Here is a 17,385-nt window from a genome sequence, read left to right on the forward strand (position 1 = left end):
CCTGCCCCAGGCTTTAGCTAGTCAGCTCTGCTTAAATGTGGAAGTTCAAACAGACCCTGGGTGTCAGGAGACCCTGCAGAAGGGTTGCAGGTTGACATGGTACATTTGGAGTTCTGAGAAGATGTCCGGCCAGACTAATGGTCCAGCACATTTCTCTTCTGCCAATGAAACATTTTTCGGTGCTGTCTTGTGCACAAGTTACCTCTTGTTCAGTTGCTTTATGGTGCACTGGATGGGGAAAGCGTCTCCTTGTGGCACTAACGTAACACAGTGTTGAATCCTGATTAGTGATCAACATATCTACTAGTCTAAAAACGTGGAGGAATGGTTACTTACCCAAATTTTTGAGGACCCTTCCATTCATCTCCATGGAAGATTAACTAACTACAAACAACTTAAACATCCCCAGCCTTCCACTGGGCTGCTTAAGTCTTTCTAATCTACAAAGCTGTAAACAATTTTTACTTGTTGGCAGAGATTTAAATCCTCATATTTTTGGATATCAGCCAGTCTAACTCACTCACAGGGCTCATGGATGAATTAAAGAAAGTTAGACTTCTGATCCTCAAGGATGGCCGACACTGACTCTTAGCTAAGAAATGATCCAAGAGTAAACAGCTCCCTTCCAGTACGGATCCTATGACTACCAAACAGTTCACCAATTTTGAACTTTTTACCAATTTACAAGTATATAATTAATTTCTTGAAAACACAGGGGGGGTTGTGAGGAGCTCAGTCCAGGAGCAGGGAGACAGAGATGTGGGACTCCTGGCCCAGCACGGTCCATGGCGAAGCAGCTGCTTCCTCTCCCTGTCCGACTCCTCCTTCCCTGCGCAGTGCAGAGAGATCTTCCCAATCTACCAAGGCACCACACTCCAGTGTTTGAGCTTTCAAGTGCACAACAACAAACAACTTCAGCAGGAAAGAGCATTTAGGAATTTGCTTCTCTTACCTCCAGCCTGGTTCTGTCTACATCTTTTAGTATTTTATTTCGCCCTCTGTTGGTCACCATGAGAATTTCATATGGAAAAATCTGTTAACAACGTATAAAAGAGATTTATTTACATTCCAAAGCAAAAAGAACACAATGTGTCTCATTTTCATAGCCACACAAACATTTGGTTTCTTGTTCAAAGGAAATCACAGCACTTTTGTCCTCTAAAGTTGCATGAAAGACAAGCCCAATCTGCACATAGCAACAACTTGTTTAGTATCAAACGGCCTCATGTCGTAGAGCCAGTTGCCCACGCTGCTGATTTTTATGGTACATATAATACAGCTGGCTTTGGTCAGACGGTCCTCTCTAGTCAATATACTTTCTCATCCAGCAATGTATAAACTTAAGAGTTTATTAAGGCAAATATATTTGGCACTCATGGATCTAACGGAAGGTTGCCAAACTGCGGACAGCTCTAAGGAAACAGACACTTACTGGACTTCTAAAAATGAGCCACATGAAAGTACATCCAAAAAAGCAGTAACTCTCAATAAGCAAGATATTGATTAGTGGGGGCCACTTCATTCATTAAGATTCAACACATTATTTTCTTTGCCTTTTTGGATAGTTAAAGAATTCAAACAATTGCCCACTGTGCTTGTTGGCTGTGCAATACACACATGGGTTAAAGGAGACACTTCTGTAGACCTATTTTTCTTACACACCTTCATCTGCTTCAGAAGACCATGTGTCCAGCACATCTCCTCTTAACATTTGCTATGCTTTCTCTTTACATTGCAAAGAATGTCCAGAAATTACACAAATCAGTTATCGGACAATCATCAATTCCTGAATGCATAAATGATTTTACTTTTGTTTTACAGGTTCTCTGTTCGAAGCAAAATCTTTACTATCAGTGAGTCTCAAATCACTTCAACAGAAACAATGCTGCTTAGAAAGGATTTCAGAAAATCACGTCTTAAAATCAGTTTCTGGAGTCATCCCTGGCAAATAAAACTCTATTTTAGGATTTTTTCCTTGGGCAGACACTTCCAGAAATGCCTGGAATGACTTACGAGAGCTCATGTTCCATCTGACAGAGCCCCTCTCTAGCCTTTCTCATTGCCGAGTAGGACAACAACATTCCCAGCGAGGTCCTCATCCAACCCCTACTGAAGCCAATGAAGTTTTTCTGCAGATTTCAGTGGTGATTGACTCAGCCTTCACTGTTATTTATGGGTCTCGTCTTACTTGCCCACTGGAACAAGAGTGAGACCACCAAAACTGTCCTGGAGAGACAGCTGAGCTATTACCAAATGCTATTAATTCAATTATTTTAACGTCAGAAGAAATTCAGACTAATCGACCTTCACGTAGTTCTAGGCAATTAAGTTCATTTCATTGTCAACAATTATCCCAATGAACTTTTCAGAAATACAATAAATAAGATTCAGGCATCAATGAACACACCACTGAGTTTATTGTAAGTAATAATAATTTAAATAACGTGTGCTTACATACCAACTGTAAGATAAGATTCTTAGGAGATTCTGACATTGTCACAATCGTACAATGAAGTCTATACTTTGAATTACATTGTTTATGTTTCATACTGGAAACGGCTACCATATACAGCATTATAGGAAACTAAAATGTAACTTCTCATATTTAAACAGGCAGAGTTTAAGTCAAGATCTATGGGCATAAGTACATTTTATATTTAGATATTCACAACAAGGCATGTCTCAGTCTGGGGTGGCAGGATGCACAAATTCTGTCCTTTCTGGCACATCATTTGGTAAGATTTGGTCATTCTTAAGTTTATTAATTTTCACTTTTCATGTCTTTCATGCTGATTTTGAGCTCGCTTCTTTTACTTTATCAGGTTTAAGTTGGTGTTGGACCATTGACGTGAATAAACATACTGCCAGTTCACACAGGCTGAGGGTCTGGCACCACCTTTAGAAACATCAACAGGAAGTGACCTATTATCTCATGAAAATTCCCACAAATCTTGTCACTAATAATACTGACAGAATTTGTCACCCAAAGTAACATTCCAAATCACTGGGTGCATCAACAGCAGTGGTGGCTGTAAGGATTTCTATTGCACTGAAAGATAAATTATTTGGAATAAAAAGTAGTATCTCAGGAGCTGGGGATGCCCCCCAGTTCTTATTTATATAATATATAAAAACATTTGTTAATATACATTGCACTGGGATCTCAGCTTATAAAGCTAGGGTTATTGCCTTGTACAGTTTGTCTGGAGGTGACTCGGAAGCACAAGTAGTAATCTGGTTTGCAAAACAAGTTCCTCACTTAACTGCAGAAATGCCGGTCCTTGTAACATTGGCAAAATCATGATTTTTTGGAAGGTTCACCGGCAACAGACAAAGTTATAAGATTTAAAGTGCAGCGCTGGTTGAATCCCTTCTATATATTATGTTCATTTTTGACTCAGGCATCTCTAGACAGAGCTGCAAAAACATTTTAATTTATATCTTAAATTATATTCAGCTGACACTGCCTCTTTTTCCAATAAATCTCCTGAAGAATTTCTTATCGAGGGAATTCAACATTATTGAACGGTGTCAGGCAAAACAGTGCTGAGAGCTAAAGAACAGATCCAGACAGACGTGTAAGTATCTAATTTCCAATCCGAAACAAAGATCCATGTATTTCGTTAATTTTTTAAATGAAGACAGCCTCAACAGTGTGTTGTGAGCCACAATATTCTGCATCGTTTTTCCAACCTGCCAGATCTGAGAGTTTCCCATCGAGTTTTAGCTGTTTTAGCTGGTGCAAGCCTGGCAGAGAACAAGCTATTGAGCATCTGCAGTATCTTTGTTTTGCCTCTAGAAAAGCCTCCTTAGCCCAAGCAGCACGGCTGGGCTGCCCTCCGCCCGCCCCAGGACACCACCTGTAACAGGCACAGCCCGGCACAAAGGGAGAGGTCTGGCACATGAGGAGCAGGGACGGAGGCGAGGTAAAGAAAAACAAGGGAACTACGACATTTCCCATATTTTATCTGCATTTCACAGTCAAATCTTCACTGTCTTGAAGGAAAGTGAATAACATCTGCACTTGCCTTTGGCTCCAACATGTTAGGCATAGATACTCCTCTGTCCATTCTCATTCCAGGGACATGACCATCCGGAAGGGACTGCATCAGATACAGGTATACATCAGACACATAGGTTACACACACAGAGGGTAAAGGCACTCAAGTAGTGGTGAAAACAAAGGTGAATTTGCCCTGAGACTTCCTTCAAGTCTTAATACTTAGTCTTCTCATATAGATCATTGCCCTGCCTACTGTTTACCACCCCTCTGAGGCACGCAGAGGGATCCTTCCAAACTCTCTGCCACCACAGCCTTCTGTCACTGCTCAGGCTGGCGACAGCTCCCCACTGAGCCTACCAACACCACTTCCCAGGTGGACCTGGGGACCCCATGAGAGAGTGGTGGGCCCTTTCCCACCCCACTGACTAAGTAGGGTTCTTCTCTGGCCAAATACGCAGCAGCATTAATTCAGCTCCCACCCAACAGCATACAAAGCACTCTTGCACCGCCGGGCTTTCCTTCCTGTCACTCTATCAGCTAGGGGACTTTCTTTTTCTCTACAATGGGAAATTTTTACTGTGAACACACACAGGGAAAAGGGTAAAAAGGTGCAGTTTTGACACAGGTACTTTTCCTAATGAAATTCCAATGCATTTTGAGCACAATACACGTACAACTCCTCTCTCTTCCCATGACCTTATTCTCTTTCTATTTTTCATGATTTTGATACACCATGAACAAAATTATCCAAGTAATTCTTTCTTAAATTGCCATTTCATATTGTGATTGTGCTGCGGAGCTGGACAGACTCAAACCACTCTGTGAAAAACCCTGCAGCCAGGATTTGGAGTAAAAGGGTTTGTATCTGCAAGTACACCTCTTACTGGCTCATCTGCAATGGCAGCACTGCAGAAAACTATTGATCAGCCATCTTGTCTGAAGAGCAAATTCCAGGGTAAAAATGAGGAGTTCAAGGCTCCTGGTATGGGAGAAAACTGCCTCCAGAAGAAGACTTTCTATATGTCCCTGGGGTCAGTACTAGAGAGGCTGGAAATCAATCCACCCTTAGCTGTCCAGGGAGGACTAATACAGATAACTCATGTATCGACAGACAGTGGATTGTACAGAGCAAGTCACAGAACTGGTGTGAGCTGTCTCAACCCAGCTCTGGGAGGTAACAAGGAGGAATCTGAGGTTGTGCCTGTTTTCTGTTGGTAAGCATCTACATTGGTGATTATGCTTAAACATGCAGGAAAATCCAAGCTATTGTCTTAAGAAACCCTTCCCTGTAGCAGAAATTCAAACTTCAACAACAAAGTAGGTGCTTTTCGTTCTGTTGTCAGTTGATTGATGAAAACCTGTACTCTACCTGGAAATCTGAAAAGCAAAAGAGAAATCAGCTTTAGACTGCAGAAGAACAGGAACTGGTCACAATCTACAAGATACTCCTTGTGTCTTGTGGTCTACCTGACCTTTTCAAAATCCCACCCGATCCTTTAGGGCCAGCAACCTTCTTACTTTTGGACTTAAGTTTGTAAAGAGTCAAACACTCCAAACATTGCAGTCTTTTTCATTTTGAGCAGGCTTCTCATTCAGGAAAATCGAGTCACTTTGGAAACATTAAGAAGCACAAAATCACAATCAAGTGAAGAAATAGCCAACTAAAATAGAGCAGGATTCACCCCACCTAACCTCTGCCATCAGGTAGCTGTCTAGATGCCTCCACAGTCTATAAGGAGACAAAAGCACCAAGAGAAGATGCCTGATCATAGGGTATCTAAGACAGTCAGGATCAATCTCACTTTGGAGATAACTAGCCTCTCTCTCTCAGCTCAAACCATTTCAAAACATTAACTCTCAAAGTTTCATAATTTTCATAAATATTGTTATTTTTTATTAGGCAATGACTGATATCTAGCTCAAAGTCATAACAAAAATTATGAGCAGCAACGGGGATTAGAAGACATTATCCTCCTTTCTTCACTGTGGCACATTCTCTCAGACTGTGCAGCGGATGGTAATTTTCAGTGAAAGAAAACACGGTAATTATCTGCTTTCCATTTGCACCAATGCTAAACCACATCTACAACTTCAAAATAAAACAGCAGAAACCATCAAACATCACAACATGTTCAGTAATGAAGTGGCATGTAAAAAGGCTCCTCAGCCTTACCTCTAACACCACCACTCACATCCCCATAACTGTTGTACTGACCAAAATCTGTAGACACCGGCTGTAACAGCAAAAGAGGGACAGGCACATAAATTCACAGTTCATGACTTCACAAGCAGGTTGGTATATGGGAAGTAACAAATTGCTTTAAGCCTTTTTTTCCCCTCAATTTTCACAAGCTTTCTTGCCTTTTCAACAATGGAGTTTGTGGGAAGGGAAATTAGGTTTTGTCTGACTTCAGATGGTCTTATAAGAAAGCCTGACCAAACTAAAAATCCAATACAGTTAATACAGAAATAAATACCATGGATAATTACAACCATCTTTTGCTTCTCTCAATTGCTATTGCCTTACCCTGTGTAGTCCATTTTTTCCATAGCCAGGGAGAGAAGATGTTTTGGAGGCTGAACCATGTGCTGTTGAATGAGGAAGGGAAAAATCTTTTACTGGAAAAATCCCAAGGAAATTCAAAACCAAGAACATTTGAGGAAACAACTAGCATAAAAAACACAGTTAAAAGAGCGAAGCCTATACACAACCGAGACACACTGGCTTTAAGAAACTCACACCTCAGCCCAAGACTCATCACAACCTTCCATACTCTCTGTAAATTACACTCTGCTTTGTCATGCCATGGTGGCAGGTCATCAAGAAAGGACACTGTGATTTTTGCCAGGCTCAAAATCAAAGTGGCCTCTACTGAGCTGAAAGTAAGGCTCAAGGATCAGACAGCAGAGCAAAATGACTTTTTAGTCCTTAGCTAGATAATCTATTGCTGTGCATCTTATGATGGGACCAAGATAAAGGATCAGTAAAATCCAAGATCAGCAGTGTTTGACTGGATAGGTTCCCTGTTATGTCCCTGATGCAGGTCCATGCTCCTAAGTGGCATGCATGGTTTATATATCATCATGCTCTCTGAACCTCTCATGAATTTGCCTTTCTATTCTTCCTACTGCAACCATTACTGCACTCATGCTCCCAGCTTGTGCTGGTGCATGACTAGCACACTCGATTTCCTCTATGTTTATGGATTTTCTCTATGTTGATGTGCTTCAGCTTGCCATTTTTCGCTACAAAGGAGAAAAGGCTATTAGCTTCCGTCCTGTAACATTGTAATTGACAGAGGTTTTGGTACTGACTTCACCAGGAGAACATTCAGAATGGGAAGTGTTGAGTGAATTCAAAGAAGTTTGAGAATTTGGAATTCTGCTCCAAAATTATAGCTATGCTGTACATGATGTGACATTTCTGAGAACATGGCATGTTTCAACAGCGTTCTGTGACTCCTGCTTTCATGGGAAATGAAAGTGAAATAAGGTATCTGGGAGCATTCAACTCAGCATTTGCACTGACCTCAGAAATTGCGTGAGCAAGATAAGGACGATGTGGAAATGTCAAGGGTGTGCTTTCGAATACAGATAAAAAGACGGATAAATAGAAAGACTGTCAGCATAATGATCAGTAGCACCTCTACGGTTATTACAGCTCCTTAAGACAAGAGCCGCCATATAAGAATGCAATTTTTTTTTTTTAATGTTATTTGTACCACAGAAGGGCAGGGAATGCAGAACTTGAGGCACTGTTGTAGCCAGCAACAAGCAGCTTTGGGAAAGGTACCACTGATTCCACAAAATGCAACTAATGACTGCACTGGTAATCACTGCAAAGAGAGATGGACACATCTCCAATAAAAGCATCCTCTAACCTGTGCTAATGCTAATAACAAAGTCATGAGCTTTGAGTTGAGCAGGTAGACTCTGGCCCTACCAACATTACAGGTAGCGAGGGAGAGCCACAGACATTCTCTCCACGACAAGGAGATCTTAGTTTGCTTGGCAGCTACTCCAGTGGATGACTCCAGAGAGACTCATCTTGTCCCTTCTTGGCTTGAAGTACAGCTGCTGTGCTACAATGACCGGTGGATGAAGAGAGTGAAATAAAATCCCTAAACGCTTCTCTGGAGATCTGAGAAGGCCACAGATGTGTATCGAAATGTGCAATGAGGCCAAGAATCCAAGCCACCAGTTAACCAAAGTTGACTTCTGTGCTTTTGCTCTGGAACAGAATACCCCCAACCAAAATGTCAGCCAAGGCCAAACCACTGGCTGTGTTTAGAATATGCAGCCCCACTAGTAAATGTTGCTGATTTTCTGTCGCTGAGAGGAGAGAGTAAACAGTGATAGGAGCCACTGGTTTAAGCAAAACGTGTTATTGTAATTTAATAACCCAGCCTATTAGCATATGTGTGATGTAATAGTCCCTAAATATTCTACATCACTCGTTATCTATATTAGAAAATCTCTCTCCTCAAAATTGCATTAAAATCCTCAATCTCATATTTCTTCTAATTAAAGCACAACCACAACATTCCTCCCCTCACCAGCTAATGAATTAGACCACTCTTTCAGGGGAGAAGACCACAAACACACATATCAAGCAGTCTTCCCAGTGGTCTCTCTTCTGGGAGACCGCTTGAGACGCATATACGTGGTGTTCATTATTAGCTTTATTGCCTACATGAATTACCTGGAGAATCGTAACGACTGGCAGAAAGGGCTGACCTATCGCGACTCTCCTTTTCCATCTCTTCTTTCAGTATCAGTTGTCCCAGACCAGAGTTGAGCTATAAATGGCAATTAAAAAATGTATCAATAAAATAAAGCTGATGGAGGCATTATCAGAAATTGCTTAGAGAAAACATAGGGGCACATTTCGGATGGTGTTCAGAAACAGCACGAAGATAAGCTTATAACCACCTTCATGAGCTGCTCCTCCTGCAGCTGCCGGCGTCTCTGTAGCTCCTCATCATCCTCCTCTCTTCCACTTGATCTGCGTCTCATGTCAGCTCCTGCTTCCACAAAACCACAGCACAGAGAGCACTTTGTGTATCAGTTCAACCGCAGCTTGAAGATCTCAATGCGAGTTCAAAATACTCGTCAGTTTGATTTACTGAATAAACAAAGCAGTATTTTCCTGCAGACTCAAAAGACTTTTTCAAAATTCTGTCTTAATAAAACTCACTCAGATAGCCTGCCCTATGGCTATCAGCCTGCTTATAAAATTAGCAAGAAGTTAAACTGCACATCGGTTCCAAACCAAGCAACAGTCCTGGACACAACAGCCAGGAATCAATGTAATAGAAAAGAAGAGCTCAAATTGCTAGTTCTGGAAGCATGGGGTTTAATGGCACCAGTGACTGTACCGGTGGCTGAAAACAAAGTCTGATTTACATGTATACTTTTATCTAGACTCAAAAAAGGAAATCTGAATTAACATTTCAAATGGAAAATTAAACTACACTAATCTCCTAAATGGACACACGTATTTGGAATGAACAAGGCATTATTTTTAGTCTAAAATGAAGCAATCTAGTGTGATCCATTGGATAAAGATAAAATTAATTTAGACACAGGTGTTCTACATTTTAGTTCCTTAATTTTGTTGAATAATCTTTATTTTCTTGAATATTCTTAAGAAATAGTCCAATGTGGACACTAGGAAACTTCCATGAATACACAGAATATGATATTGCTGCAAACATTACAACAGCAGCTGTGTTTTTTTTCTGCACAGGCTATTTCCTGATATAGTTATTCACCAGCCCTATGCTAGATAAACTCCGTGTTTTATCCGAATGAAAACTCAGTTCTGCAACTAAAGTATCAGAAGGTTTATATCAAGTAAATGTTTTGTACAGCAGTGCTAAATTGATGCTAATATTAAGAGAGAAAAAACTCACAGTGAAATTATTTGTTTGTATTCAAATTATTTATTATTTTGTTTGGTGTCTCAGGCTTTTGCAAGACTTTTCAGTACAATAGCAGAACACTCATTTTTGTGACAGCTGAGCTCATTCTAGCTCTGTAAGTAAAATACCACACTCAGAAAATCAAACACACTGAAAAACCTGGGGCTTGGGGGTTTGTGTTTAGTGATTAATCTTGTGTGATGCCTTTTTATTTCTGAATAAAACACATCCATAAACACATTTTTATCTTTATAGTTTTGAAACAGTCCTGTTTAGTTTCTCGGGTGTAACAAAACCACCTGATAGCCAATACACAAAGCAGTTTTACTGGGAACAATTGAAAGTTGTTAACCACTGCCTAGAGACAGAGCTGAGAGCCAAAATTTCCACCAAAGGCTCCGCCTCAGACACATGGCATAATAATGCTGTAGTTCTCACAAGCATCATCAGGAGAATTTCAAGCATGTAGGTGCTATCACTGTGACTGTAATATTTGTCAGATTGCAATCCTGTATAAAGGAAGTTTTCAAAAAATTGCCACCGCATATGCAGCCCTTTCATTTGGCCACTGAGCTCTCCCACCCTGTGTCTCCTCTCCTAGCACTTCTATGAAAATCCCATAGCGATGAAAACCCTACACTCCTTCACAGAAATTTGAAACAGGCAACACCTTCAGTGTTTCAGACATGACTTCATAAATGAACCAGGCTAGACAGCTTACTTTATGCTATTGGGGTCAATGAAAAATAACTGAGGAAAAAAAAATACAAAAGAAATTGAAAAATGATGATGCACATGATTTAAAGAAAAGAAAATAAGATACCCATAGTGCTACAACACAGAACAAAAATACAAAGTCTGTAGAAACAGTAACTCTGAAAACCAGGACTTTTTTAGTCCGTTAATTGTTCCACTTCAGTCATTGCTTCTTGCCATGAAATTAATCATGTGGCTGGAAGCAATTGTATTTTCTGTGGAATATTTGCTACTACCTTAGGACTAAACGACTAAATAGATAATAACTGAAAGAAGTCAGGCTTGTGTGACACGCTACATCTTTTAAGCTACTGCATGGCAGTTCATATAATTAGTCCATGGGTTAATATCTCTGTGATCAATTCTGAAGTGCTTTAGCAAAACCTCTCCTACTCAACGCTCTTCAATAGTTTTAAATTCACAGATACTCAGAGGTCTCACCAGAAGATCCGCACTTTGTGGCGAACACCTGGAGTGGACACAGTCTTCACTACCCATTTTTACAGCTCCAGTATTAATCTGCTTTGGTTACCAGTACCTTTCAAGCCACATCGCTTGTATCGTTTTTTCTTGCATACCTATGGCGGCAAGGGAGGGAGGACCTGGCCAGTGGTCCGTCTCAATCTTTGGTATCTCGTTGGGTGCTGGTGCATGAGCTGCTGGGAACTTGGAGGACTTGATGATATCCTCGGAGGACTTGTTCTGTGCTGCCAAAGCAGCTGCATCTAGATGGCAATCAGGGAACTTAGCTATGTAATAATGTGTATCAATATAAAGGTCTTCCTTATTTCGGCAAAATTTTATACTTTACATGAAGTTAATTTTCAAAAGCAAACACTTTCATGTTTCGCTTTTCTAATTGCAATGTGAAGCAAAGTAATGTATTTCCCTTGCCAACAGATTGGAATCAACCCTTTCTCTCCTCCCCCATCCCCACCCCCAAAATAACCCCAAATCGGCTTTGGATTTCACTAGGGTTGCACAGTGTTAGAATGATCAGGCAAGAGTAAGAAAATCCAATCCAACAGCATTTGTCAATATCTCCTAAGGCCAGCTCATTACTAGTGAAGATGAAACCAGGTTTATGTACTGCTCTGTATTGCCTCTAGGGCAAGAAAACAAATAGTTCACAGGAACAGCATTAATTTTAACTCTACTGATGCTAATTATTTCCTATGTTTCTGTGAAAAGCTGCAGAATAAAGAAATCTGAAACAAGTATGTTCATTTAACCAGCGGATTTTTTCTGCTGCATGTCCTTGCTTATTAGCATGCAGTAGTAGTAAAAGCAGATGTGAATTTATTAATAAATATTAAACTCCATTCAGATCAACTTGGCAGGGGAAGGCACTTGCAATGAAATGAACCTCACCCACAAAATATCTCAGCAGTGATCTCATATCTCATCTACCTAAGATTCCAGTCTAAGCCAATCTCTTAAAGTACATGAGGATGTGCATTATGGCTTTCACTTCTTGACATTAAAAAGAAAAAAATCCAATAGGATTCAGTTTACATTAAAACCAGCCTTAACTACCTCTTATCTGCAAACTGTTAGCTCAAATCACCTTCTCTTATATGAAGCTATCACGTCAGAATCAAGAATTCTGGACTTTTTTTTCCTTTTCTCTTTTTTCTTTTTTAAACAGAAGGACATCTGTTAACCAAGTGAAGCACTGTGTTGCTCATCCAACATGTTCAGGGTAGTTTAGAAACATCGGTATTAGATATTGTTGGGAATTCTGAGCATTTTACGATTGGGAAACTCTAAGCATAATTGCAGGTATGGAGGAAGCTGGTCAGAGTTTACAAAAGCATGACTTCAAACAGTACTTACGTGTTAGAATTGGTGATGTCAGTGGTTAAACATTCACATGTTAATGGGAGGTGAGAAGATACATTAAAACCATAAAAATAAACAAAAATAATGTTAAGACTTTTTCCAAAATGAGCATATGTTTTGAAACTTAAAAAAGAAAGAGGAAAAAACCCTGATGTAAAACCACCAGCAGTGTTATTTGCAATGCTCACTGCTGACTACAGAGTGGACTTCCCAGGCTTTCCTAATCATCTCAGCTCCGTGGCTCTCAGCCAGCTGTGCACCTAAACCCTGTAGAGCACTGCTAATTTATTACTTAACTCTAAATACATTTCATTGGATACAGGGTCTGCAAAGGGATGCAAACTCAAAGTCTTTAAAAAGTGGAGTCGTCAGTCCTTCACCACACTGCATAAAAATCATCTCCTATTCAACGTTTTCTGTTCACAGCAGGAGGGAAGAGCAAACACACTCTGTTACAGCTGGGACCTTGCTCGGCAACGCTGCAGACTGGCACGGCAGTGGGCTTCTGCCATCACTGTTATGTCAGACTTGCTATAACAACGTCTACACCTGAAAGATTGAAGCACCAACACTGTTGTCCAACTCAGAAAAAACAAGCACAGAGTACCGCCTAAGCTACAGCACAGGGCTTGAGAATCAAATTAGCCCCTTCAGTGATATGTCACCTATATTACCTTCAATAACTAAAGATTCTTATTTAAAGCCATGGGTACATTTGGAATTCCAGTCTGATAGCAACATCCTCATCTTTGCTGTTGAAATCAATTATTGTACTTTGTCTGTTTAAAATAAGGAAGTTCCATCAAGTGTCTGTCAGAGAACAGACTGTTGTTATTCCATTTTAACATCAGTACCTGTATTCTGAAAATATAAACTTAAAGAAGTGAAACACAGGAAGGCATCATAATGATAAAGAGACAGCAAAATCCCAGTTAATGACAATTTTGCCATTATTATCAACGTGGCCAAGATTTATACCATATGATCCAAATGAAACAAGCAGCTTTAAAACATATCACTCAGCAGGACATGCAGTAACACTTGTTTCAAGCTTGAACTTCTAATTTTTAATGCTTACAAAGTAAACACTGATGCTTTTCACTAGTCTGCATGCTTTTTCACTTAGCTGACACTCCAGTTTTGAAATAAAAAGAGAAAGATCATTTACCATGTTGTTTGTAGATTGGTGGTTTTCTGTAAATGTTGACACCTTGATCTGTGAAATTGAGAAACAGAAAAATAGGAATATGAAAACTACTTCAGTTGTTCATAAAGATAACGCCAACACTACAACAGACAGACCAAATCAAGGATGTAGCACTAGAAAAAGCCAGAAAGCTATTTCTAGTATTATACAAAATCAGATTATTTAAAGAACAGAAAACATAAGAACAAGTGAAAGTCAAAGACATGTGGTATGAAGTCCTTTGGAGCTGATTCTGCAACATGTGGATGCATCCAAGTCATGAACCATTCATTTCAAACATTCAGAAGATTCTCAGTGGGATAAAAGCTAGAGAGGGAACGCAAACAAGCGAGACGTTTCAATGGTTAAGATGCAAGCCATTCGGGGAAAGCCACCCCAAATCACTTTTGAGGAAAATCGTGCTTCAGTCATAACAGCTCAATTTTCTTTCCAGCTGGCTGGCTGGATTGGGCAGAGGAGAATGCAGTGAGTCTACACTTCACTTCAAAATCCAGAGAATAAAATAGCTGCCCAATACACTGTCTTGAACAGTCAACAACAGCTACACTTCAGTGAGTCAAAGGGATGCTTTACGCAGTGTTAACTGCTATACTACTCATTCTCAAACCACAAGGACAGATTTTATTTCTTTTTTTTTTGTAATTTCTTTATGTAAGGCCCACCACATTGCACATTATCAATGTAAATCAGAATAAAAACAATTAGGGAACTCTAACGCAGTAAATCTACAGCCTGTCTAAAGGATATCATATTTTTGCAACCAATAATCTAAGACAGGAGCCAGTTTGTTCTAAACTACCTCCCCACCCAAGCTAATACTTCATGTATTCAGCACAGCTACAAATGCAAAAGTTAATCCAAAATCAGCTCTACTGTGCAAAAATCTGTCAAAATCTTATAAGAAGACCAAAATGAGCTACTGGGAACTAGAAAACAAATGTCAGAAACCCATTTTCCTACTTCATACTGCCTGAAAAAAAGTTTTCAGTTACATTAGAATGGAAGACAAAAAAGCACTTTAGAAATACACGCTGTGTGTTGCAGATCCAATTAAAGTGCTACAGCAGCCAACTTCGCCTTTGGCATTAAGGAAAGCTAAACCTAGGAATCTGTGGAAACAGAGACAGATCTGACTCTGCAGAACCCCACCTCCTTGACTAAACCGGCAAATTCACTGCACGCAAAGACACTGAGGTCTTTCGTTCCTGTTCGTGATCTGTTATGGCTGCCCAACCAGCAAACAGGTGTAAGCACTACAAGGGTAGTCATGCAGTACTTTTGCGCACGTCCATACCAGAAAGCCGTAAGGAGGACAGGAACGCAGCTCCTTCTGTGGCTGCGCTGCGCTGGCTGCAGAGGACCACTCTCCCACCACGCCAGAGATTATTACGCAGAGCTGTTCATGCAATAGCTTACGCAAGTCAAAGTGAGCCAGGTTCGCTTAAGCAGTTAAACCAGCCGGCCTTAGCCAAGCCAGGTCACCCTGACTGACAGGGAAGTTCCCACAGTTTATCTGCCAGGTCTGAGGAAGGGAGGGAGAGCAGTAACCTCCGCCACTGCGAAGGGATACTAGACTGAACGGGACCTGAAGAATAACTGGATGTAAGGTGGCTTTCAGCTAGCACCGAGGCAGTCAGAAGATGCATGTCCACAACCCTAGGGACATACACCCTCATCCCACCAAAATCCAAGGCAAATTATCTTCTTGGAGGCTGGAAGAACTGTGCAGCTCACTTCAAAACAGACACTACCCTTTATAGAGAGGACATCCTAAGGCACACATATCCTTATGGATCTGCAGGTCTCTCTGAGGACACCAAGCCACTGCACAAAACAAGTAAAGAAACATCCTCACCTGCTTTAAAAAAAACAACAAATGAACACTAAACTATACCTGTTGGGTTCAAGACTGAAACAAGTCACAGCAATCTGAACGAACAATGTAAGTAATGGCTCACTGGTCAGCTCTTCTCTGCATGCCGCTGTGAATCAGAACCAACTCCTCCAAAGTTAGAGTTACGTTAGTGCTCAGCTGGTGCAACTGGGGAAAAAAAAAAATCAAGCCCTACATAGCTCCCATCCAGCTCTCAGGCCATCATCAGACCCTGAAAACCAAGGCATTCTAACAGCCAAACACCTGACCAACAGAACAGGTAAAAATCACAACGAACCGCCCCCATTTCCCAACTCACTGCTGCTCTCAGCTAGCCCAGGAGCAGGCAGTTCCAAACCCTGCGGGTGCACCCCATGGTAAACAGCGTGAAAGGATGGAGACAAGACAAAAGTTACAAAGGCTACATTCTACACTGTGACAGGACACCGAGACACGTACAGTGCCAGCTCCTACCTGGAACATGGAAATGTTTAGGGGCCTGAGCGTAAGTTGGAGTGAGAGGGCGGCTGTCGGGCCGATAAGGGACAGGGGAGTTCCGGCCGCTGGACGGCTCATTGCCTCCAATGAAAGAATGGAGAAAACAAAATGAGAAGAGGGAGAGCAATAAAAAAAGAAAAAAGCAAGCCCAATCAAACCCAAACAAAATCGGTGGAATCAAAACCTCCAGGGGAAAAGAAGTTGAATCAAAAATATAAATACAATAACGAGAACTGGTAGCCCTGGTGACTTTTTTTTTCCCTGATATTGCTGCAGAGACAAGAATTCATGTTCAGGCTGGAGCTGAGGTTTGAGCAGCTGACTCATTCTGACGGCATGCAGGCAGGAGCCGTGTGCTCGCAGCTGGTGATTAGATGGACAGCGTGGAAAAGAAGAATGGAAGGTTACTTGGCAATGATTTAGTACGGAGATTGATACTCGGAGTTAAAAGTTGCAGGCACAGAGCATAGTAGTTGATATGCAAACCCAAAATGAAACCAACCCCCAAGCAGGTAGAAGCAGATGCTGGCAGTTACTAGAGTTCCCTAAACCACAAGCATACAGAAGCTAGAGATGGAAAATAGCTGTTAGGTCACTTCGCCCATATCAAAAGGCATTAACTGTTCTATACACACTCTTTCATTGGTTTAGCTCTCTGGTAGGAAATTTTTGATACAGCAAAATAATTTGTAAAGCATTGCAGCCCATCTTGTGGCTGCGCCCATATTGTTGCTGTCACCCCAAATCCCTGTCAATGCCAAATCTGGCTCTGGTGACAATACTTCACCACTGCTGATTTAGCAAATCTGACTCTAATACCTGAAAACTGAAGTTCCATTTTGCACATGTTATGTTCCATTTGTAGGGTTACTCTTACCAGGACTATTTATTTGCCTCCTAACAACCCACCATGGCAATCCAATGGCCCTGAAAGCTCCCGTGTCTGTCAGGGCAAGCGGGCTGCTGCAGAACCATGCTGGCTGATCCCCACGCATCGAGACTTAACAGCCAGACATCCAAACACATGACTGTGTGTACCATAAAAGAATGTTGCCGCCTTTTTACTTTGTTCCATTCTTCACACTAGTGCAAACTTGCACGAGCAAAAACCGTCCACAAGGATGTTTATTTTACATGGGTGTGGATGTTCACAACGGTGAGAAGTAGGGGAGCATCAAAGCCCTTCCATTTTTCAGGTATGTACGAGGGCTTAAAAAAAAACTCCAGAAAAGCTGATTAACAAAGCAAGAAAAAAACAGGTGGTGGACCAGGGCAGGGCAGA

General features: G+C 41.0%; 1 protein-coding gene across 4 annotated transcripts in view; it reads right to left on the reverse strand.

The window, feature by feature from the left end:
* Nucleotides 1-17,385, reverse strand: part of ABLIM1 (actin binding LIM protein 1) — a 213,833-nt gene that overhangs the window by 7,467 nt on the left and 188,981 nt on the right. For 3 of the 4 annotated variants that reach the window (XM_075423803.1, XM_075423801.1, XM_075423802.1), the window contains exons 13-19: nt 16,080-16,184; nt 13,694-13,741; nt 11,262-11,408; nt 8,936-9,027; nt 8,706-8,802; nt 6,531-6,592; nt 2,394-6,237 (exon numbers count right to left, since the gene is read on the reverse strand). In XM_075423803.1, the coding sequence (XP_075279918.1) occupies nt 6,136-6,237; nt 6,531-6,592; nt 8,706-8,802; nt 8,936-9,027; nt 11,262-11,408; nt 13,694-13,741; nt 16,080-16,184 (653 nt within the window). In that variant the 3' untranslated portion in view covers nt 2,394-6,135. Of the gene's footprint in view, nt 1-952; nt 1,034-2,393; nt 6,238-6,530; nt 6,593-8,705; nt 8,803-8,935; nt 9,028-11,261; nt 11,409-13,693; nt 13,742-16,079; nt 16,185-17,385 lie in introns of those variants that run through there. The other variant, XM_075423804.1, reaches the window with a different exon arrangement.

Source organism: Opisthocomus hoazin, chromosome 6, assembly GCF_030867145.1.
Source record: "Opisthocomus hoazin isolate bOpiHoa1 chromosome 6, bOpiHoa1.hap1, whole genome shotgun sequence".
In the NCBI taxonomy this organism is placed as follows: Eukaryota; Metazoa; Chordata; class Aves; order Opisthocomiformes; family Opisthocomidae; genus Opisthocomus; species Opisthocomus hoazin.